At 35.9% G+C, this 24,737-nt stretch overlaps 1 protein-coding gene across 1 annotated transcript in view; it reads right to left on the bottom strand.

Annotated features, from left to right (window-relative positions):
* The window catches only part of PPFIA2 (PPFI scaffold protein A2), a 449,044-nt gene that overhangs the window by 19,759 nt on the left and 404,548 nt on the right, over nucleotides 1-24,737 (bottom strand). The window contains exons 22-26 of the mRNA XM_090273671.1: nucleotides 22,260-22,341; nucleotides 18,303-18,503; nucleotides 4,452-4,514; nucleotides 3,123-3,152; nucleotides 1,227-1,420 (exon numbers count right to left, since the gene is read on the bottom strand). Coding sequence (XP_090129797.1) covers nucleotides 1,227-1,420; nucleotides 3,123-3,152; nucleotides 4,452-4,514; nucleotides 18,303-18,503; nucleotides 22,260-22,341 — 570 coding nt within the window. The remainder of the gene's footprint in view (nucleotides 1-1,226; nucleotides 1,421-3,122; nucleotides 3,153-4,451; nucleotides 4,515-18,302; nucleotides 18,504-22,259; nucleotides 22,342-24,737) is intronic.

Below are 24,737 nucleotides of genomic sequence, written 5' to 3' on the forward strand. Positions count from 1 at the left end.
AGCAAATACTATTCTTCCATCACATAATTATACTGAAACACAAGAAAACTTATCTGATGTCTTCTTATATCCACCAGACTTTTACTACTTTATCAATAACAATTTAAAATGTATAAATTAATACAATTATTATTGTCATTTTACCACATGGTAGAACTACTATTATGCCTACCCATAAATACATTCTAAATATGCCCTGGTAAGTCATTAATCCAAACTGAGATATTTGTGTCGACTATAAGTCACATTATCTTTTTCATTTGAACTGTTTTTAAATCATGGATTGCCCATCCAGCATTTTAATGGTTTTTAAAAATTATGTTATATTTTTCTCTACTAAATTTAACTCAACAGTGTTAATAACTGTATTGGGATTCAAAATATCTCTCTATAAGTGTGATTAAAGAGCCCCAATTATTATCATTTTATCATAATGTTTTGTCATCATACCTAATTTTAATACCATTTTCATCTCAGTCCCTAATTTAAAGTTTGACAGGATGTGACCAAACACAGTTTCCTAAGCCAAAATAATCTAGATTTATATGTTCATTAACTTGTAATCATAATCAACTATATATAAAACAATCACAATCTATCTGACCATTTTTCACATATGATATGGTATTATAACAAGCCTTTTTTTCACCATCTAGATGGTAAACAACTTGAAAAACAAAGTTTCATTTTATTCATCTGTGTGCTTACAACTGTCTCACAACCCATTCAGATTTTTTTTCCTGAAAATTAATATACAACTAAGCAAAGTAACTAAAATATTTATACAAAAAAAACCCACTAAGTGTTCTTCAGAGCAAAATTCTTTCTCAAATTTTTTTCTAGTATATCCCTAAGTTATATAATTTATAACCACATATATTTATAGTTGAAACTGGCTACTTTTATTTTTAATAAGTAATTTTATAATATAAAAACATATACAGGTACAAATCACAAATATGGGATTTCCTAAAGGTACAATAAAATGATTTATTCTATATGAGAATTTTATGAATGTATAGTTTAATAAGCTTTGGACACATAATATGAACACAGATCTACATTGGACAAGCCCTGCTATTTTCTGTATGAAAATATTATGCCAAGTAGATGTTCACAGGTGTTTTGAATAGCACATATTCTCTATTTCTTGAATACCTCTTTTTGGCTTAGTTATATGTACATTATTTATTGTTTACTTAAATGACTCTTTGGAAGAAACCTACCGATGGAAACTATCCACCATTTTTAAATGGACACGGAGATCCTTTTTTGTTAGGTGATCTAACATTCTTGCATCTACCAAGCATTCCATAAAATAACTTCTGTATTGAGGTAACCCCAGGCTGGGAAGCCATTCATTTCCAATCCACTCGTGGTTCATATCTCCATATGCCAGGGTCTGTAGAAAAACCGGACACTAGAATTGTTTTATAGCAGTCAAGTTTCTTAGCCAATCAAATAAGATGGTAATTGGAAGTAACTGCCTGTTACTATAACTGATATTTAATTACTGTGATGTATGAAAACAAAGCAGAAATAATATTTAGCCTCTAAGATCTGATTTATTTGGGTACAAAATGGAACTCTGTATATATGTATTAAAGTACTTGTCTATAGGATGTGATGGTATTCATTTTGTAGTCTCAAAAGAAATTACATTTTATATAAATATGCACTTTTAATAAAAATTAGAAATAATAGTATAATACAAATGCTGAGTTTAAATATTCTTTACATAAATAGGTTTATTTAAGTTATTTGTTAGCTAATACTCCACCATTTCCTTGTCTGCAATGGCATGACATTGCTATGGTATAATGGCAAACCTTGATGTGAAAATAGAAACTTCGGTAAATGAATAAAAAAAGGAGGAACAAGACTGGAGAGACAGAATGCTGACTTTCATGTGGACAACTGCCATTACCTAGTGAGGCGTGCAGCCATATTTCATGAAGATTATTGGAGAGAATCAGTCTCTTTAGAAATCAGAGAAGCAGGGCATGATCAAAAACTAAGAAAGATAAGCTAATTCTTCAACATAACAATATGAACTGATCTTGCCAAATGCTGTTTATAACAACCAATATAAAAAGTAGAATCACCCATCACCTCTAAACCAATTTTTAAAAAGGATTACTACTCTCTGTTAATCATATAGTGTTTGTCCTTATCAAATGACAAATGTAATTATAACATATAATTCTAATGATAAATCTAGATGTTTTCTGTTTGGTGCATGTTCTTTAAAATGATGAAATTCTTAACAAATCAAAACTTAAAGCAACGCTAACTTACTGAATGTTTAAATATAGCCCTTAGTACTGAAATTTTCATTATAGATGAAGATTTGAACTACATTAACTATAATAGACATTAAAGTCATGCATTCCTTAATAATGGAGATATGTTCTAAGAAATGTGTCCTTCGGTGATTTCATCATTGTGCAAACATCACAGTGTGTACTTACACAAACCTAGATGTATAGCCTACTCTACACCTAGGCCATGTTCTACAAACACTATGCCATTGTCTGAAACATCATTATTTGGTGCATGACTATAATTCTTTCAGTTATACAATGTGTGGAAATGCCAGAAATGCACAACTTCTTTGTAAACATACACGCTTGCTCGAAGTACATATATCTGTCTTGTATTGCCATCTCAGTAAATGGGAGCAACTTTTGACTTGCAGACACAATGCTGGCGACATCCTTCCAATCCCAATCCTCACACCCTTTCCATTATACTTTAAAGCAAATATGGTTCCAAATACATTAAATTCTCCCCTCCCCCTTTTACATCCAACTTGAATGATTCCTGATTAAATATATGCAGGGGTGATGATTCTTCTGAAGAAGAAAGAAGAGTTTCCTTTTAAAAGAGACCAGGTATGAAATGGTAATCATTTTATTTGTAAAATATGGTGATTTAAAATATGTATATGTGTGTGTGTATATATATATATATATATATATATATAAAATAAACCAAATATACATATTAGCCTTAATCTTACGCTAAGGGGATATTTATAATATTGTGACATGCAACAGTTTCTTACTTTATATCCCGATACTGTACTAAGGACATTGTTTTAAAGCATTTGAATTTCCTACCTGGGCCCAGCTTCCTTCCTCAGATTCTTTCTGTGTTAGCAGCAGGGAATGATTAATAAAGCAGATAAGTATAAATTAATTTTAAATGAATATAGTGAAATTTTTCTAGCAGAAGAAAAATTGTTATTGAAAATGTTAATTATGACATAGAAAACTAAACAGATAATGATTCAGATCCAGAGCAATCAATTTAGCAATTCAAAGGCAACTACATAGTTTCTAATTAATTCTAATTAAATGCATACATAGTACACATGGGGTTTTCACGATACATTTGACTTGGTAATTCTAAACCTTTTTAAATTTCTAAAGTGTGTAATTTTCCAAATGTAATGAATTATAATAAAAATTTGATTGTATACATAAAAGCATATAATATACAAAGGCATATATATACAAATATATTATAAAAATATACTTATATGTATAGCCTACTATACCCCTACGCTATATAGTATACCATGTCATATTTGCAGTTCTTTGTTACACACACACACATTTATAATATATATGATGGAAAAATCTTAAAGTGAATTAATAAAGTAGAAAACTGCATCCCTCTAAATCAAATAGAGTTCTACAACAGTCCAAAACAGGTAAAATTTAAAAAGTCAAAAACCTACACAACAAGCTAACCCAGAAATGTAATCAGGATATGACACTGGCATTTCTATCCATCAGAAACTAGATGTAAAACTGAGAGAACACTAAATTTAAAACAAAGTTGCTCAGAATAAAATTCATGTGGTGCTCAACTTTGTTACTTTAAATTTAAAAATAACTATATGTAATACTGTACTTTTAAAAGTGGACAATTACAGTCAGAGTCCCCAAGAATTTTCATAAACCTGTTCTTTGAACACCAAATGAACAGGTTTAGGGGGGTGGGAAGCGGAGTGTCAAACGTTGTAACTGAAATGGTCAAGTACAAAAAATGAAATTATTATATTAAGAAGGGATATTCAATCTAAGCTCTTCTATTACAAGTTTAATTAGGCTTGGTAATATGTATCACCTGTAAACGTGCCCAATACTAAGTGATATTTGTTACCAACGTAGCAAAGTAGATATATAAGCTGTTAGTGTTATTAATTATTGTTTGCACGTTACAGACACTTATAATATTGACCACATTATCAGAATCTAGCAGTGCTTCATTTAAAAATGTCCAAGTGCGGTAAACTAAAATCATAACAAAAAATGTTAGTATTGCACAACACTACATAAAGGTACCTCATTACTTCAAACTATTGTAAACAAAATAGTTTTATCATCTAAATATCAACAAAACAACTTTTCTTCCTGTCTAACAGAGCCGCGAAGACTAACCGTTTTTGCTGGAGCTGCCAGATTTTCCATTTCTTCATGGGTCACCCAAACGTTGCCTGAAGGCTGTGCGGAGGCCCCAGGACGCGGCAGAGTCCGGGAGCGCAGCAGCGGTAAAGAAGAAAGGCAGCGCCACAGTGAGTAAACACCCCACAGCAGCCGCAAGAGTCCTGCCTCTACAGCATGCAGGAGAGACAGCATTGCTGGCTGGCCCATAGCTCCCTTTGTTTCTACTTAAAAAGATTAAATAGAAAGAGGCATTCTGTGAAGTTCATGGGAGATAGATTTAAAATGATGCTTCTGTGTTTATTAATTAGAAAAAAAGGTTTAATCAAAATTTTTATTTCAAAGGTATGTGGCTGTTGGATCCCTGGAGAATAGATATTTGAATTGTAGAAGAGTGTCTCTTTTATTTTTTTCCCTCAGAAAATAAAGGCACATGCGTTTTGTTGTGCTATTGCTAAGACTGCATTCACAGTGTTTTGATTCTTCAATGTCCATGGAAAGAGAAAACTGGTTGTTAATACAAAGCTGAAAACACTGTTATAACCTGTCTGGAAATCATCAACAGCTTTTCCCAAATGTGTTCTTCCTTTTACAATTCAGTAAATATGTTGTTTTCCTTTATTTTTATCAAGGAAACGAAAGTGGAATCCTATTTTTGCCTTAACAAAAGCTATTTTTCAGCCTCACTAAATACTGTCAGAAATTACAAAACCCAAGTTTCCTAATTTTTCAGCAGTCTTCTATGTCATTATAGTGAAGAACATCATGTAAAAGAAAAATTTCCCCCCAGCAGGTACTATTCTATTATGCCATATAATTTACTTTCTAAATGAAACAAGCCATGATATTTGTTCTGTACACTGAATAATATACAATTTCTAAATTAAAGTCCACTTAGCAATACAAAGGATCAGGGATATCATTGATGGGAATGGCCAGTGGGTACCACTTCTCATCAAATTCCACCATTTCACTGTGAAATCTTTATGAACATTGCAAGGTTGTGCAAGTACATCAATCCTATAGTTGCAATAGAATTTACATTCTACCTATTGCTTGTTACTTGCTCTGGAACATGTCTAGTTTTAAAGAATTGGAAACAGCAAAATTGATACCCCAACATAAACCACCAACCTAATTCTCTCTAGCCTTTGCTACTATTCACATAAGAACCATGTTTGAATTTTCTTCTATTATAAATAATACAGTTGAATGTAATTTGAAAAGTAACTGCATATAAACTAAAATCATGAATATAATTTGATAAAAGATAAATTTCATATACAGGAGAATTACTCATATATGTAATTAACACGAGGGAGTTGAATAGTAAATATTCATAATTATAAGTAAATCATACAGGTATAAAAATCCCCAAATAGCCATAATATATATACATAGAATTCTAATTCTTCTACCACCTGGAAATTAGAGTATCTCTGATTTTTTTATATAGGATAAAACTGCACACACCTGTACAATGTAGTTAGGCTACAAGAGTCACCCATGTCATTAAGAGCCCCTCCCCTCCCAGTTTCTAGGGATGATCTTCATTATAAACAGGAAGTTCATATCAATGTATGAATCATTAAATAATTTGGAAGAAATTGCTTTTATTGACTCCATGAGGAGTACTATCTTAAAAAGAACTTTATGCTCATTTGTCATATTTCCTTTATACTCGGTGATTACAGAGCTTTGTTGAGTGCCTGTACTTTTTTCAAAGTGAGCTTCAGCAATGATTACCTGATAGGAAGGTCATTTAAGCAAGTTGATTTCTGTAGCCTCTAACGTGATTGTGAATTCAAATAATGAAGCTCTCCCTCCTCGTATAAGAAACTTGACCTGTATTATCTCATTCTGGAAGTCATACATGTATAATCCCACTCACAGTTTTTCTGAAACTCCCTATTTGCCAGTCTGTTAACCATACTCTGCAATGGGCAAGGTGCCAGAAGCTATGGTCTGAGTCTGTATCTTTACATGCTAAATGAGTATACATTGAAGGCAACTTTCTAGAGTATAGCTGGCAAACTTTCTGAAATTATATGTTAGTTGTTCTGCTTTAATCTGAGTTTTACTTGTGAGAGGGCACCGCCTGCCCTAGAATCTTGTAAAGTTACACATAAAATAGCTTTGACACAGCTCAATTAATTAGCTATTAGTCAAGATTTTAACACGTTTATTTTATAAGAAAGCTCACATGTAGTAAGTTACTCAGATTTCTTTCTTCTCACCACCAATTTAAGGGATGGAACTTTCATCTAGGTGGTCCATAAAGGGGTGATTTAGAGCATTGGAGTTTCAGCGAAGAGCCCAGTTTAGGGAACAGTTAGGGTGGGAGGCTGTGAGCAACCAAAGGAGAAGAGGACACTGGAGCCTTGGTCTGAGGATAAAGAAAGTGCAAAAAGTAGGTTGGAGAAGCATAAAGTACAAGCATCATATAATTAGGTTGTGCTTCTCTGAGAGCCACTGAAAATCACCTTCAGTCCATTCTGAGCTGGAGAGCGCAAACCATTAGTCATTTTTTTTGTGTGTGTGTGTGGCTAATACCACCTGAGTCTAACAAATGACTTATAAACCTTCAACTATCTGGCAATTTAACAAATTACAATCAGGATGCTTGAGTACTACCAATTCCAGTTCTCCATGGCTACCTTAGGACATTTCCTAAACTTCTCTAAATTTTGGATTCTACTTCTATTAAGTGAGCTAAAACTACCTACTTCATACATACCAGAAAAGTACTGAAAAGTTTAATTATGATATAATATATTCTGATACATGCTGGAACTAGGATGAGACAGGTGAGGTGCCAACTGGACTAACTTTAAGGAAAACCCACTTTCCAGCTTTTGCAAGTACAGATTCGGCACCTGACACTGAGTATTTCCTTAATATTTGTCTTTGAGGTGCCCCCTTGCCTCATCTTAGTCCAGATGCAGTAGAATATTTAAACAGTATCATCAAATCAGAACTGGGAGAAAAATACTTAAAGAATGTGAAGTATTAAAGCACTCATCTAAATAAATCATTCAGAAGAAAGTTATGACATAAAAATGAATATTAAAATAAGTTGAAGAAATGTAACTAGAGGAAAACAATTCATTCACTTGTTGTCAGAAAAAATAAAATAAGCGAATCTGCCAGACCTCAGAATAATCCTAAAACTTACCTAGCAGGAAGTACCTTCTGTTACTACCTATGTCTTTTTGAAGTTTTCTTTTTTTTTTTTTCTACTTTATGATTGAGTTACAAAATATACTGACTTGAAATTTATTTTCACATTCAAAATGACCTAGATTTACATTTTTTCTCTTATGAATCTATGTTTCTCAATATAAGAAGAGAAGGAAAAAGGGTAGAGTACAGGAAGCAGATGTACTTGTTAGAATCACAGACTCTGGGGCAAAACCACATAGGAGTGTGACCTTAGACAAGTCACTTAACCTCTCTGTACATTATTTTTTCCATCTGTAAAACAGATATAATAAAATACCTATTTCATAGTGTTTTTCTGAGAAGTGATTACATGTAAAGTCCTTAGAATAGGGACCACACTTAATATCTACTTCACTGAAGTTGGCTATTACCACAACATGGTTAGAAATTTTGTTAAACAATCTCTGCCCAAGCAAATGTTGAGTTTAATAAATGGTCTATTTCCCCATGAGATAGACTAATACCTATCTTATGCCTTACATAGCTATTCAAATTTGCTGAATTTTGTTTTAACCAAAGATGATCTGTATTTGTTTCTAAACCTGTTCATTTCCATTGCACTTTTTAAAATTAGATAATTTAAATAAATATTACATGAAGCAAAAAACAAAAGAAATTTGACTCATGTATAAACACTAACCTGAATTTTCATTAAGACTAGACATCAGCAAATCTTAAAACACACTATTAGTGAACTACTGCTTTTTCAAGGTCTGGGAAGAAATTGTGAGTGTCCAGGAGGAGTTTGCACTCAAATAGCTTTTCAAGTATCATGAAGCTATTACTTTAAAAAAGAATTCAAGATAGTGAAATTGTAGATGTTTTATGGATGAGGTTATTAAAGAATGATAATGTGGAACTCCAGGTAATGGAATCATATTGAAAGAAAGTCTTAGATATTTCATTTAAATTTGCAAGTTCTTGAACATTTACATATTTTTACTTAAGATTAAAATATTTAGGGATCCAAGATGGCGGAGGAGTAAGTGGAAGCTACACTAACCTCCTCCCAGGACCAGTCTGGATTTACAACTTAATTTTGGAGAAATCATCTGGAATAACCAACGGAACACTAGCTGGAAAGAAGTCTTATAACCACGGAGAGACAGAAAAGGCCGCTACATCACAACGTGACCGGTAGGGAGTGCGGAGACGCGGAAGGGCTGGCTGGGCTCACACGGGTGGCTGCTGAAGGGACTGAGAAACAGCTCAGCAGCTGGGGATTCCCCCTGAGAAGGGCAGGGTCTAAACCCCCAGCTGGGCTTCCCAGCCTACAGCGACAGAGTGGAAAGTAAAATAGTATCAGCTGTGAAAAGCGAAAAGCCACAGGCTTTCTTGCTAGCCGGAGAGAAACAGCAGGAGAAAAAGAGCTCTTAAGTGGATCACATACGAAAATATTTTGGCCACCACTTACCCTGGGCTCAAGCAGAGGGAAGGCAGAGAGGACTGGAGACACTTGGGGAGAATTTGGCACGGTGGCTTTGAGGGGAGAACTGGAGGAGCAGCTGACTGGGTCCCAGTGCTGACTCATCCCCAGTACTGCGGGTAGACCATTCCCCTCCAAGTGGCGTCAGCCTGAGGGGAAGCAAAAGCCCTGCCTACAGGAATTAAGCTGCCACACCCACAGTCCTTAAGCCTGACAGCTAATCACAGATTGAATAGATTAACAATCAAAGAAGACAGACAACAGCAGTAGATCCCTGGAAGTCTCCAACAGGCTGCCTAGGGCCAGACTGGTACATGATCTGACGCCACCAGAGGCAGATCCAGGAAGTGCAGATCATTCCAAGAAGCACCAACAAACAATAGGAGTCAAAAAAATGGGGAGACAGAGAAACAACCTCCCATCAAAAGGAAAGGTAGAATCCCCAGAAAGAGTGCTAAATGAAATAGAGGGGAGCGAACTATCAGATATGGAATTCAAAACATGGATTATGGAGAAGCTGAATGAGCTCAGCGGAAACTTCAAAGAACTCCAGAAAAACTACAAGGAACTCACAGAAAATTACGTGAGCATGAAAAAGGACATAGAAGCTATCAATAAGAGCCAGGAGGAAATGAAAAATACGATCTCTGAATTGAAGAACACAGTAGAAGGAATTAAAAGCAGGCTAGAGGAAGCAGAAGATCGGATCAGCGAGCTGGAGGACAACCTACACAAAAACTCCCAGACAATGCAACAAAATGAAAAAAGACTGAACAAGACTGAAGAGGTTCTAAGACAGCTGCAGGACAACATGAAACGTAATAATATCCGTATCATAGGAATTCCAGAAGGAGAAGAAGAAGAGCAAGGGATAGAAAACCTCTTTGAAAAACTAATGACAGAAAACTTTCCTAACATGACGAGAGAAAGAGTCACGCAAGTCCAGGAAGCACAGAGGGTCCCAATGAAGATGAACCCCAACAGGCCCACCTCAAGACACATCATAATTAAAATGGCAACATTCAAAGACAAAGAGAGGATCCTAAAAGCAGCAAGAGAAAAACAACTAATAACATACAAGGGTACTCCAATAAGGCTATCATCAGATTTCTCAGCAGAAACACTACAAGCCAGAAGGGAATGGCAAAAAGTATTCCAAGCAATGAAAAACAAAGGCCTACAACCTAGAATACTATACCCAGCAAAGCTCTCATTCAAAATGGAGGGTGAAATAAGGAGCTTCCAAGACAAAAGAAGGCTAAAAGAATACATCTTCACCAAACCAGCAATGCAAGAGATGCTAAAAGGTCTGCTCTAAGAAGATAAAGAAACAGAGAGAGACAGAGAAGAACACGAGTACAAAGGGGAAAAATGACAATGAATAAGTACTTATCGGTAATAACCTTAAATGTAAATGGATTAAACGCTCCAATTAAAAGACATAGGGTAGCTGAATGGATTAGAAAGAATGACCCACATATATGCTGTCTACAAGAGACCCACCTTAGAACAAAAGATCTACACAGACTGAAAGTAAAGGGATGGAAAAATGTATTCCAAGCAAATGGACATGAAAAAAAAGCTGGGGTAGCAATACTTATATCAGACAAAATAGATTTCACAGCAAAGTCCATAAAAAGAGACAAAGAAGGGCATTTCATAATACTTAAGGGAAAAATCCATCAAGAAGATATAACCCTTATAAATATATATGCACCAAACTTAGGAGCACCCAAATATGTAAGGAAACTTTTGAAAGACTCCAAGAAAGACATAGACAACAACACACTCATAGTAGGGGACTTTAACACCCCATTGTCAACAATGGACAGATCTTTGAAGCAAAGAAACACCAAAGATATGGAGGCGCTGAACAACACTCTAGATCAAATGGACTTAGTCGATATATATAGAAGTTTTCACCCCAAAGAAGCAAAATATACATACTTCTCAAGTGCACATGGAACATTTTCAAAGATAGACCACATGGTAGGACACAAAACAAGCCTTAACAAATTCAAGAAAATTGAAATTATATCAAGCATCTTCTCAGATCACAATGGCTTAAAATTGGAAATCAACCTCAAGGAAAAAATTCAAAAACATTCAAACTCATGGAGAATGAATAACATGCTATTAAATAATGAATGGGTTAACAATGACATCAAGGAAGAAATCAAAAAGTTTCTGGAAACTAATGATAATGAACACACAACAACCCAAAACCTATGGGATACAGCGAAAGCAGTCCTAAGAGGAAAGTTCATAGCAATACAGGCCTACCTAAAAAAGTTAGAGGAATATCTAATAAAAAATTTAACCCTACAGCTACAAGATCTAGAGGAAGAACAACAAGCAAAGCCCAGATCAAGTAGAAGGAAGGAAATCATCAAGATCAGAGCAGAATTAAATGACATAGAGTCTAAACTAACAATTCAAAAGATCAACAAAAGTAGGAGCTGGTTCTTTGAAAAAATAAACAAAATTGACAAGCCTTTAAGCAGGCTCATCAAGAAAAAAAGAGAGAGGACCCAAATAAATAAAATCAGAAATGAAAGAGGAGAAATCACAACTGATACCACAGAAATACAAAGGATTATAAGAAATTATTATGAACAACTGTATGGCAAGAAATTTGACAACCTAGAGGAAATGGACAGATTCCTGGAAACCTATAGTCTTCCCAAACTGAATCAAGAAGAAGCAGAAAGTCTGAATAGACCAATAACAGCTAGTGAAATTGAAGCAGTAATCAAAAAACTCCCAGCACACAAAAGCCCTGGACCGGATGGCTTCACAAGTGAATTCTACAAAACATTTAGGAAAGAACTAACTCCTATCCTTCTCAGACTATTCCAAAAGATACAAGAAGAGGGAAGACTGTCAAACTCATTCTATGAAGCCAGTATAACCCTAATTCCAAAACCAGGTCAAGACACAACAAAGAAAGAAAACTACAGGCCAATATCGCTGATGAACATAGATGCTAAAATCCTCAACAAAATATTGGCAAACCGGATCCAGCAACACATTAGAAAGATCATACACCACGATCAAGTAGGATTCATCCCAAGGATGCAAGGATGGTTTAACATTCGTAAATCAATAAACGTAATACACCACATAAACAAAATGAAAGACAAAAACCACATGATAATATCAATAGATGCAGAAAAAGCATTTGATAAAGTACAACACCCATTTATGATAAAAACTCTCAGCAAAATGGGAATAGAGGGAGCATACCTCAACATAATAAAGGCCATATATGAGAAACCTGAAGCCAACATCATACTCAATGGGCAAAAACTGAGAGCATTCCCCCTGAGATCAGGAACAAGACAAGGATGTCCGCTCTCCCCACTCCTATTCAACATAGTCTTGGAAGTTCTAGCCACCGCAATCAGACAAGAAAGAGAAATAAAAGGCATCCAAATTGGAAAAGAGGAAGTAAAACTGTCATTATTTGCAGATGACATGATAGTGTACATAGAAAACCCTATAGACTCCACAAAAAAACTACTCGACCTAATAAGTGAATTCGGCAAAATAGCAGGATACAAAGTCAATATTAAGAAATCAAAGGCATTTTTATACACCAACAATAAAAACTCAGAGATAGAAACTGAAAGAAAAATTCAATTTACCATAGCAACAAGAAAAATAAAATACCTAGGAATAAACTTAACCAAGGAGGTAAAAGACCTGTACTCAGAAAACTACATAACATTGAAGAAAGAAATTAAAGAAGATACAAATAAATGGAAGCATATACCATGCTCATGGATGGGAAGAATCAACATCATTAAAATGTCCATACTACCCAAAGCAATTTATAGATTCAATGCAATCCCTATTAAAATACCAGCAACATATTTCACAGACCTAGAACAAATACTTCAAAAATTTATATGGAACCAAAAAAGAGCCCGAATAGCCACAGCAATTTTGAGGAAGAAGAACACAGTAGGAGGAATCACAATACCTGATATCAAACTATACTACAAGGCCACGGTAATCAAAACAGTCTGGTACTGGCATAAAAACAGACATATAGATCAATGGAACAGAATAGAGAGCCCAGAAATAAACCCAGTTTCATATGGTCAACTAATATTTGACAAAGGGGGAAAGAACATCAAATGGAGTGAAAAGAGCCTCTTCAACAAATGGTGTTGGGAGAACTGGACAGGGACATGTAAAAAAATGAAACTAGACCACCAACTTACACCATACACCAGAATAAACTCAAAATGGATCAAAGACTTAAATGTAAGCCGTGATACCATAAAAGTCCTAGAGGAAAAAATAGGCAGGAAAATTTCAGATATCCCACGTAGCAACATTTTCACTGATATATCTCCTAAGGCAAGGGAAATAAAGGAAAGAATAAACAAATGGGACTACATCAAACTAAAAAGTTTCTGCTCAGCTAAAGAAAACATCAGCAAGATGAAAAGGAAACCAACCATATGGGAAAATATATTCGCCAATGACATCTCAGACAAGGGATTGATCTCCAAAATATATAAAGAACTCATACGACTCAACACCAAGAAGACAGACAACCCAATTAAAAAATGGGCAAAGGACCTGAACAAACACTTCTCCAAAGAAGACATACAGAGGGCCCATAGACATATGAAAATATGCTCAACATCACTAGCCATCAGAGAGATGCAAATAAAAACCACAATGAGATACCACCTCACACCAGTCAGAATGGCCATAATCAACAAATCAACAAACAACTTGTGCTGGAGAGGATGCGGAGAAACGGGAACACTGGTGCATTGCTGGTGGGAATGCAGACTGGTGCAGCCACTATGGAAAACAGTTTGGAATTTCCTCAAAAAACTAAAAATGGAACTGCCTTTTGAACCAGCAATTCCATTACTGGGATTATATCCGAAAAATCCTGAAACACCAATTCAAAAGAACCTATGCACTCCAATGTTCATAGCAGCACTATTTACAATAGCCAAGTGCTGGAAACAACCTAAATGCCCATCTGTAGATGAGTGGATCAAAAAACTGTGGTACATTTACACAATGGAGTTCTATGTAGCAGAAAGAAAGAAGGAACTTCTACCATTTGCAACAACATGGATGGAACTAGAGAGAATTATGCTTAGCGAAATAAGCCAGGCAACGAAAGAAAAATACGTTATGCTGTCACCTATTACAGGAAACTAATGAACAACACAAACAAATGAGCAAAATTGAACCAGAGGGCATAAGCCTATGACCGCATTACCTGAGTGATTGTCTGTATGCATAAGCCTCACTTAATCCTCTCTGCAGCGCTGCCTCCGGAGACTCAACAGTTTGGCTGAACTAAATGGCTGAGTTGGTGAAGAATGGGGTGGTCTGTGGGCTTCACTTTAAAACTGAATTCTCTTTTCTATCCTAATGGCTTGGACAGAAAGGGCCCAGAGGTCTGAGAGGGGGGAAACATAAACTATTTCCCTCAGCCCAAACTAAATAAAATGGGCAAAAGGGTTTTGGACAGGAGAGATCTGCCTAGCACACCTTCCTCCAAAGAAGCCTCTTTTTTTTTTTTTTTTTTTTTTTTTTTCTCCTAATGTGGAACATTGAAAAATTAATCCCTGCCTTTTGCCACCTAGTAGTTATGGATTGAATGATGCTTTTTAACCCTTTTTGCCAAATCTGTTGCCCCCAGAACACAACAAGGATGCCAGCCTGCTAAACCAAGCACGCCGTTGTCCGGAGACAGCCAACTGACCTGGAGTCTGCACAATCCTTCCCCATGTGGGAAGGCCACCCTCCCCTCCACACCCCCACTGTTATTAGGGATTTCTGGACCCAAGGGTAGGTAGGACAACGACCATGTCCAGCTTGAAGCAGCTAGAGGAGCTTGAGACCTTCGCCCATTGTCCTTTACAAGATTACAAAGGGTCTTAATATCTGAGAGGGAGGGATAGTTATTTTTTACGAACCATGGGTATGGACTTGGGGGGGGGTGCTGGGGGAGGGAGATACTGGGTGGAGGGGAGTAAAGGGGAAAAAATTGGAACTACTGTAACAACATAATCAATAAAATATACTTTAAAAATAAATAAATAAAATAAAATATTTAAAAAATGTGCCCTGGCTTGGTAGCTCAGTTGTTTGGAGGGTCATCCATAAACCAAAAGGCTGTGGGTTCAATCCCCGGTCAGGGCATGTACGGGAGGCAACCAATCAATGTTTCTCACATCAATTGACCTATCTCTCTCTCTCTCCCTTCATCTCTTTAAATTCAATGAATATATCTTGGGTGAGGATTAATAAAATAAACAATGTAATTTATTTTTTATCACATCCTTTTTAACCAACTATTTCCATTAATCTCCATCTCCATCTCTACACTACTAGGTGAGAGGCCTTCTAAGTAACACCAGTTAGGAAGAAGAAAGCAGGCTGGAAGATTAGGAGTGGACCAAATAAATAATAAATGTAAACTTTAGATTTTCCTTTTGATGGTTTAGTCCACTGTATCTAGACAAAAATGAAGGCAGAATCAGGCAGATATTCTCTTTAGTTAAAAAAAAATAAAAGCCTAAATATCTTCTCTTTTTCTTTAGAGCTTGAGTGAATCACAAGATACACCTGGCTAAGGAACCCAAACCCAAACCTAAACTTATAAAAAATTTGTATGATCTGAACTAATTATAGTTTTCTGAAAGGCATAACATTTCTTTATTTAAAAAATGCTTTTGTATATTTTCATTTTCACTTGGTACAATGGGTTCATGACTAGAAGGTCACATGTAATTTTATTTCATTTTGCAAAGCAAATCACATTTGAAATATGCTAGAAAAAGTAAATAGGTAATTCATTTAAATAGTAAATCAATATGCTTATGAAAAAATTTTAACTTCAGTAATTTTAAAAACTTAAATTTAAGCTATATGATAATCAATGTTAACAAAGGTTACACTATACAATTTGGCTATGAAGGTTTAAAAGTAATAAGAACATACTCTGGTTTCTCTTCAGGTTGCATAATTCTTTAGCCTTTTACTAAAAGCAGTAAGAATATAAATACCCTACATTCAGATACTGCTTTGGCAATAACTACAGTTTATGAAACAATGTAACTACCTGCATATTCACTATGGTATTGTAAACACACTGAAAACTGTTAAATAAGCAAAATGTCCACTATTAGGGATTTAGTTAAATAAATTATGGTACTTCCATGAAGGAGGTATGTAGCAATTAAAAATGATAATAGAATTGTGTATTTATAAAACTGGAGAAAATGTTTATGCCCTATTAATACATTTTAAAAGTACAAAATAATTCATTATAAGAATATAAAGAAAATAGGCTGGAAAGGTTTCTATCAAAAAAGTTAACAGTGAAAAAAAAACTAATTAATTAATTATATATGACCAATCTTTCAAATATTATTTCCTCTTCAAGGTCTATTCAATCAGAAGTGATTTCTCCTTTCATGGAATTCCACAGCACTTTGCTTCTATCTCACATTTCAAAATTAAAATATATTATCTCCTACTAAACCTATTGGTAAGCACATCTTACTTTCCTCACCATAGCCACCCTCTCTGTAGTCAGGGCCATACATATTTCAGACCCTTTGTAATGGAGGGTAGGGTGACTTGTACAATCATCATTTTAAGTTGCGTATTTACTGATTATCAACAGTTTTCCAGGCACTAAATTAAGGCTTGGTGACTACAGATAATCTGATAATATTCTTGCTTGGCCTAGTGTGGGATAAATCAAAAACCTACAGCCACGATTACTCTATCCAGCGAAGCTGTCATTCAGAATAGAAGGGCAGAGAAAGTGCTTCCAGGACAAAGTAAAACTGAAAGAGTTCATCAGATCCAAACCACTGTTATATGAAATGTTAAAGGGACTTGTTCAGGAGAAAGAGAAACTATGAACATTAAAATGATAACTGCATCACAACCAACGATAACAGAAGCTAGGGAACTGAAACAAAGGCAAACTAACTAGGCAACGAGAGTGGGAAAAGAATTATAAGTATGGGGAACATATTTGTGGGGTCAGCAGGGAGGGGGAAGGGGAAACGGAGGGAAATGATGCAGGAATTAAGAAGCATAGTAGGAGGGAGTGGAGTAGACAGGAAGAGGTTGAGAAGAACTATATGCATAACCAATGGGCATGGACTAAGGGCGGGGGGGACAACTGGAGGGAGGGGGGTCACTGGGTGGAGGGGAACAAAGGAAAAAGAAATTGGGACAACTGTAACAGCATAGTCAATAAAGCATATTAAAATTTTTTTCAATGAAATGTTAAAATGGGATTATGAAAAAAGGATAAAAGGTTTTTAAATTCGACATATTTCTGGCATTAAAATCTGGTATACTAGGAAGGGATATAAGAGAATATATAGAAAAAATGGAGCAAATTCTCTAAAACTGTTTAAGACTATATATAGAAACTGCGATAACATAATATCATTTTTCTTTTATTCGCTACTCAAATGTACCTCCTTCTTCAATATGTTATTATTTTATGTAAGACATGGGGCAGAGAAGTCCAGTTAACATGAAGAATTATAGCCTTTATCAGCAAAATATATAATTCGGGATAAGACAAAAATTAATATCATTTGGGAGTTTTTCTTAGTATTTAAAGTTGTGATCCAGTATGCATTTTTTAGACATTTTCTTCTTTCCTAATATTAGGATAGGGTAAAATTATGAGAAGAATAGGAGTTTATAAATGAGAAACAAACAGGTTTTTGAAGGAAGGCAATCCATTCAGTATTTATAAGACATCAAATACCTTTGTACTTTCATCAATATGGAAACCACTTCAGAAGTAGTGAGTTAAGCATTGCATTTTCAGAAAGCACTAATGCCAACAGCTAAGCACTACAGATATTAAATAACATTTTAAAAAAAGGAGCATTCTGAAAAAGAGTAAGCTTGGGGTCTTGTTTGGGAGAAAAAAATTAAACTAGAGACTAGTTTAAAAAAATCTATCTTGGTTGCAGCCTTCAAATCTGATAAAAACAACAGCTCCTCATTGAAAACCTCTTGGAAGTAGCAGCAAGGTTAATGAAGAGCCAGCTAAATCTCTTCAGAATAATTCATGCTGGCAGGGAAATGCGTGCTGCCACCTTTTTGCTCTGTGGGCTCAGAGACGTTGCTCTTTGCCAAGCCCTGCGAGAGGGAAGGAGCACAAACTGACTCACAGTTCGGGATGTCGGAGGAGCTGAAGGACTTGTTAGGGACACCATCTCCTGGATTGCTAATCGGAGTTTTAAGCGATGCAGAGGATTGCTGATCCCAATTTCTCTCTGGATCTCCGTGTCTGACAGTGCAGACATGATGGCACCACTCTTCACATTGGCTCGGCAGGCTGCCACATACCAGGCAGGCATTCCCAGCCAGAGCTGTTGGATAGAAAACACATACACACTCAGGTGACGACAACAACTGTCGGGTTAGTATCTCTTACGTGCTAGGCACTATTCTCAGTACCTTACATGTATGAACCCTTTTATCACCACTGTCCCATGAGATAGATGCTATAATGATTTTCCCCAGTGGATACAAACACACAGGGATATTAAGTAATTTATTTAAATATACCAGGTAAGCAGTGAAGATAATAAAGATTTGGAACTGAATTTCCAGGGTCTACAATTTAACAACTAACTTTTATAATTAGGGATAAAATTAATAGTTGCTCAACACCACATTTCCCCTTGGAGTTAGGACAAGAAGAATAGCTACAAGCTGCATTTGATAAAGGCTCAATCAATGTTTGTTTAATGAGTGACTTCAATTTATAGTTCTCCTTTGGCATTCTGAGTGCAGAGAAATTCTGTCACAAGAAGAGCCAGCTCTACCACCTCTAGCCACATGCTTTTGATCAAAGCCCACAGGGTGGCTGAGCCACATTTATCATGCTAACAGCCTTCACCATGTGATAGCTCTGTAAGCTTAATTAGATGTTCTATATGAACATATTTTTGGAGAATGAAATGTGCTAGTGAAAGACACTAAAGTTATAAACATCTGGAAAACTTTAGCTAAAGAGAGTAACAGCATGAATAATGAATTAGAAATTATGAATTTTAATTTTTTAAATTTTCTGTGATGTTCTTGAGAGACAAACGAACCAGTACCACAATGAGCATGGCACAGTGCCTCACACACATCCTAAGCACTGGGTGAATCCCATTCACATGCATGTTACAGCATCTGAATTACACTTGAAAAAGGAAGATTCTCTTTATCTTCCCCCATCATGAGTTCTGGGTAAGAAAACATACCTCTTACTTAGCTATGAGGAGAAAGGGAGACTCGTGCAAGGGAGCAGTTTAAACCTTGGTTTTTCAATATCCAAAATACTGATTCTAGAGGGCTATTTTATTTGTTTGGTGTGAACAGACTGAGCAAAAGGAGAGAGCTCATGAGAGGGAGAAAAGTGAGAAGAAGAAGAAGAGAAACCATAAATCAGCACAATACAATCCCAGGAATCAGAAGGCCTGGGCTGCGTCTAAATCCTTTCCTATCACCAGTGAGTTGTTTAATCCTCGAAACCTCAACTTTACTTTTCTCCTTTGTAAAGTGAAGGAATTCAGCTTTATTATTCTAAGGCTTCTAAGATAAATCCGAATGAGCAACTCTTCCTCCTGATGCTCCTGCTCTTGTATAACTTTATTCCTCTGAGTTCAGGCTAGACTCAGTGACTTTTAAAAATTTTTTTCTTTTGATCCTTTCCTGAGGATATTTTTTTTATTATTGATTTTAGAGACACAGGGAGAGAAAGGGAAAGAGGGAAAAACATCGATGTGAGAAAGAAACATCGATTGGTTGCCTCCCACACACACACCCTGACTAGGGATTGAACCCACAACCTAGGCATGTGCTCTGACTGGGGATCACCCCCGTAAACTTTTGGTGTACCAGTTGATGCTCCAACCAACTGAGCAACCTGGCCAGGGCCTCGGTGACTTTTTTTCTTTTTTCTTTTTTTTTTGAGGAACAGACTATGATAAAAGTGATGGGCTGACACTTCCCAGATTAGGTTACAAAAAGACTATGGCTTCATTCTTGCTAGTCCTTCCCCCTTATTCCTTCTGGAGCTCTCATTCTGGGGGAAGCCAGCTGCCCTGTTGTGAGTAACCCTGTGAAGATGCCGGCATGGCAAAGAACAGGTGTTTCTGGACAACAGCTAGCAAGAAACTGAATTACAACTGTGAAAACACAAGTCAGCTTGGAAGCGTCTTCTACCTAAGTCGGGCCTTGAGAAGACTGCCACCCTGGCTCATACCTTAACTTGTGGCCTTGTGAGAGCATGAACAGAGGTCATAGCTAAGTCATGTCCAGATTCCTGACCCACAGAAGCATGAGAAAAATAAATGCTAAGTATAGGGATAATTTGGTAACAGATAACTAATACAGATATTCTTGATTAAAAAAAAAAAAAAGTTTGGTATATTGGAAGGCTACTTGTCTCCATGGGGAAAACAAAAAGTCAATGTGGACTGAGTGACTGAGATAAAAGAAAGGAGAGAGGGGAATCTAAGTACAGTGCATGACTGAATCGTTTACAGACACTTCCAGCAGGTTCGACACAAGGAATTGATCTTACCTTGACAAGTGTGATTAGATATGACCGAAGGTGGGACTTGACCTCTTAGTTTATAAACTCAACTAGTTAAATAGAACTAAACATCTAAAAATACCCTCACTGCACCTGAATTATTTTCTACCTCCTCTCTTCTAAGTAAGAAATTTAGATTTCTACAAACATTTGTAGATATATTTGGATTTCCCCAAATTCTTGCCAACATATTGTTATCAATGTCACCCCTGATTAGACTTTTAAAAGTTTTTGATGTTGATAAGTGGTGTGGAAAACATCAGATTTACATCATTCTTAGTAGGCTGTATGCACACAAGGTGCTAACGGAGGTGAGAGAAGGGCTCTCATTCATTGGATCACCTGGCTCATTCACTGTTATTTCATTTCATAATTTCAATCACGAAGCACATTATAAGCAATTTTTGTGTGCTCAGGATAGGTTTCATTACCACAAACTTTACTGCTTGTCATTTTCTAGCCCCTTCATGTCAGTCTATCTGTTTGCCATTTCTTTTATCAAAGGGATTGTTCATCACTTGCCAAAAGAGCAGCTAACTCTCTCTCAGAGCGTAGCTCACTTTAATGGAGTGAAACTGAACAAAGAAGTGTTATCACATTTGAGGTTTACCTCCTTACACATTTTATCTTATAATTAATTTTAAAAATATAGTCATTTAAAATGCATCTTTAGAAGAAGCAGCTCTGATTATTAAAATGCTAAAAATCCCCTAGCTGACTTGAGAGAATAAAGTAAGACACAGCTTCCTTCTCCCAGTCCAAGGAAAAAGAGACAAAACAGGTTTTTATATCTATTTATATAGGATAAATTTTAAAACTCATATGGGTTTTATTTTTCCTCATTGATTAACTCATTAGCTTTGAATATGATGTGATAAGGAAGGTGGGTGCCCTATAATTCCAAACCATTTAAAAGAATGAGTTCTAATTGCCTCTGTCAGCCAGGAAAAGCGCGTGTTCTTTGCCCTGACGTTGGCATATCCCGACAGCTTCTAGAAGCCCACTTTAGAGAACTAAATGGAAGGGGGAGTGAACACTACTGATAAGTAGCATGAAGGTCTCTTTGCAGTCAGATATGTATTTCCTTCTATGTCCTAGTCAGCTCCTGATGCCCTCCACCCTGCTGAAGCATTACTGATTTTTTCCAGACCCCTGAGCTGTGCAAGAAATGCTGAATATAGTTTCTGTTTCATTATAACATTCTGTTTAGACACAGAAGGGAGCTAGAGGATATGCCTTCTGCTTTATTCCAAGTGTTTGAAACTAGCAAGCTCCTAGGCCTTAGAGAAGTAGGTTCAGGAATTGTGCTGTAAGCAAAGGAACGGTTCTCTATGCAGTTAGGTGGCAGTGTTATGTTGAAAAACACAAAACTGTTAACCATGGAAATAGCTCTTCTCAGTAACCTTTGTGAGCTATTCCAGGCTATTGGAAAGCTGTGATTTCAGAAATCAGCTTTTACATGTTTCTCTAAAAAAAAAAAAGTAATCAAATTAGTAGAGATTTAATTAAGAGCCTTCTGGTTTAATTCTCTTACCTCTAGCCATGCGACTACAGTGGGCCCATCCCACTGGGCAAAAGGCAATCCCTTCCTTCGAGCTTCTTCTAGAAGTTCATGCCTGGAGTATATGACAAAGATTATTAGTCAGGTAATATGGAAAAAGTTGACTGTGATTATTTTTAATTACATTATTTTTTAAAAATCAAATAATCTTTTATAAGCTTTTTATGAGATAATACAGAATAACAGAATTCATTCTTCCTTTCAGTAATACATGCAAATTACTCATTGATTTTATTAGAAATGAAACATTGACATCTAAAAATAATTTCCCTCACATTTATTCACTAAAATTCAACCACTAAATGTTAATGGACTAAGAAGCTGAATTACATTATCAGCAAATGTCATATCCCTTTAACAAGAATATGCAGATTCAAGCATACATTATGGGATCTAAATGTGGCTTTTTCCATCTGCCTTGCTCACTCTCCCTTATTATTGCATTGGTAGAGGAAATGTCTGTATATAGAGGCAGAAGATACATTTGGTCATTTTAGCCACATTTAAATGATGTGCTTAATTTTAGTATTCTCTTTGGGTCCAGGTGGCTATTAGGAGTTAGTTTTTTTTTTTTTTTTTTTTATCTAGACTACAAAATTCTTTCTCATTTGAAGAGAGCTCCGAGGTAAATTGACTTCTATAACAACAATGCAAAGTAAGGTGTGAAACTCAACAGTACATGTATTTCCATTTATGATCACTTCTGTTTTTAAAGAAGGTAAAAAACCTCAATAACAACAAATGTTTGTTTCTGACAATAAAATGTTGTAAAGAGCCTTGACAAATGCATCTTTAATCATTGTCCCCACTACTGAGCATTTAAAATTGACATCCATTTACAAAACCAATTTGAGTTTGCTCATTATTGAAGTAGCAAGTTTGTTTTCATGCTATACACACCTGGAAAAGACCATATTAAAATATGTATTCTTTGTTCCTTAGTATGCTTTGATCTTACACACAAATATTTTTTTAAAATGTATAGAATAATTATTTTTTGAATATATTTTGTGCTAAGGAATCCATAATTTATATCATATATAAGCTTCAAATGTATCATTTGATTATATCCTACTATAAATCAATTAATTGCTTGTTATGGTGGACTATAATATGTTAAAATGCATAATCAAAAAGTTCTTTCAACACAAGAGCTTCTTGTGTTTGCAAAAGGCATTACCACCAAAAATGCAGTGTGAACAACTAAGGAGACAAAACAAAAATTGAATTTATAATTGTTGAAGAGATGCATAAATCAACTGCTGTTTCACCTGACGGGATAGCAAGAAGCCATGGGTAAGCTCTCCAGTGAGCTATTCAGCACCTGGAAAAGGGAACAGCGACACCGATGCCAGGAATCCGAAAAACTGCCAGGGGCTTCCTCACCAAAGTGTGCTGCCCTCACCCACTCCCTCAGGCCACCTCATGCCCTTCCTTCACTGAAAACCAGATTCCAATAGCCTAGTCTCCCTGTGACAGACATGTTTATAAAAATGGGTTGAAGGCTCAACCAACCATCAGGTACTCATTGAACACCTGTGGGAGAGCTGAGACCTGAGCAATAGGTATTGATCCAGTTTTCCAGGAGATCTCTGGCTAGATAGAAAAAGCAAACACATGAAAGTGTCTGAAAATGTAATGAAATATACAAATAGATGCTAAAAATTAGTAATGCACATTCTGTGTGTGAGGATTTTGAAAAGGGGACTAATAGCAATGGCAACAATTGGTGAAGTCTTTGTGTCAACTGAGCTTTGGAGGGCAGGTAGGAAGAAGATGAGCATGGTGTTCCAAGCAGGATAACCAGTAAAAGGGTGGGGTGGCAGAGGCAGGACTGAGCGTAGAATATGTGCAAGAAAATTTAGAGTAGGCCTCCTTTTGAGTAGACCTCTACAGAGGTGAAGAGTATTATTAAGAATTGTAATGTTATATCCATTATGGAAAAGAAGATTTTTGGTTAGGTGACAGGTGAGTGGCATTCAAGGGGAAGAAACAAGTATACATTTATAATTGTTTTTTTTTTCTACATTTAGTAAAAAAGCAAATAAATAGGCACTCTGTACCTAGAATTCACATATCATTTTCACAAGTGAATTATGAGCTGTTTAAAAGCCATTTTTAAAACTTAGAACATTTTAAATGTGAAGTTCTGTCTAGTTCCCTAATAAAAAATGCACCACACAAGCTAGTGATCTTGTTGAAACTTAAGTCAGATGACATAACTTCTCTGCTCATAAATTTTCAATTACTCACTGTATCACTGAGAATAAAAGTCAAAGCAGCTCTTAGAATCCACCCTCCTCTCTTCATGTCTTTGACAAGTGTCATGTCACCTAGCAACAACACTGGTTTCCTTGATGGTACTTGAAAGCAGCCCAGGCCTCTTTCTACCTCAGGGACTTTGCACTTGCTGTTTCCTCTGTCTCAAATTCTTTCCCCCTCCCTCTCCAC

The sequence above is a fragment of the Furipterus horrens genome, unplaced genomic scaffold (genome assembly GCF_987537825.1).
Source record: "Furipterus horrens unplaced genomic scaffold, mFurHor1.1.pri manual_scaffold_4, whole genome shotgun sequence".
In the NCBI taxonomy this organism is placed as follows: Eukaryota; Metazoa; Chordata; class Mammalia; order Chiroptera; family Furipteridae; genus Furipterus; species Furipterus horrens.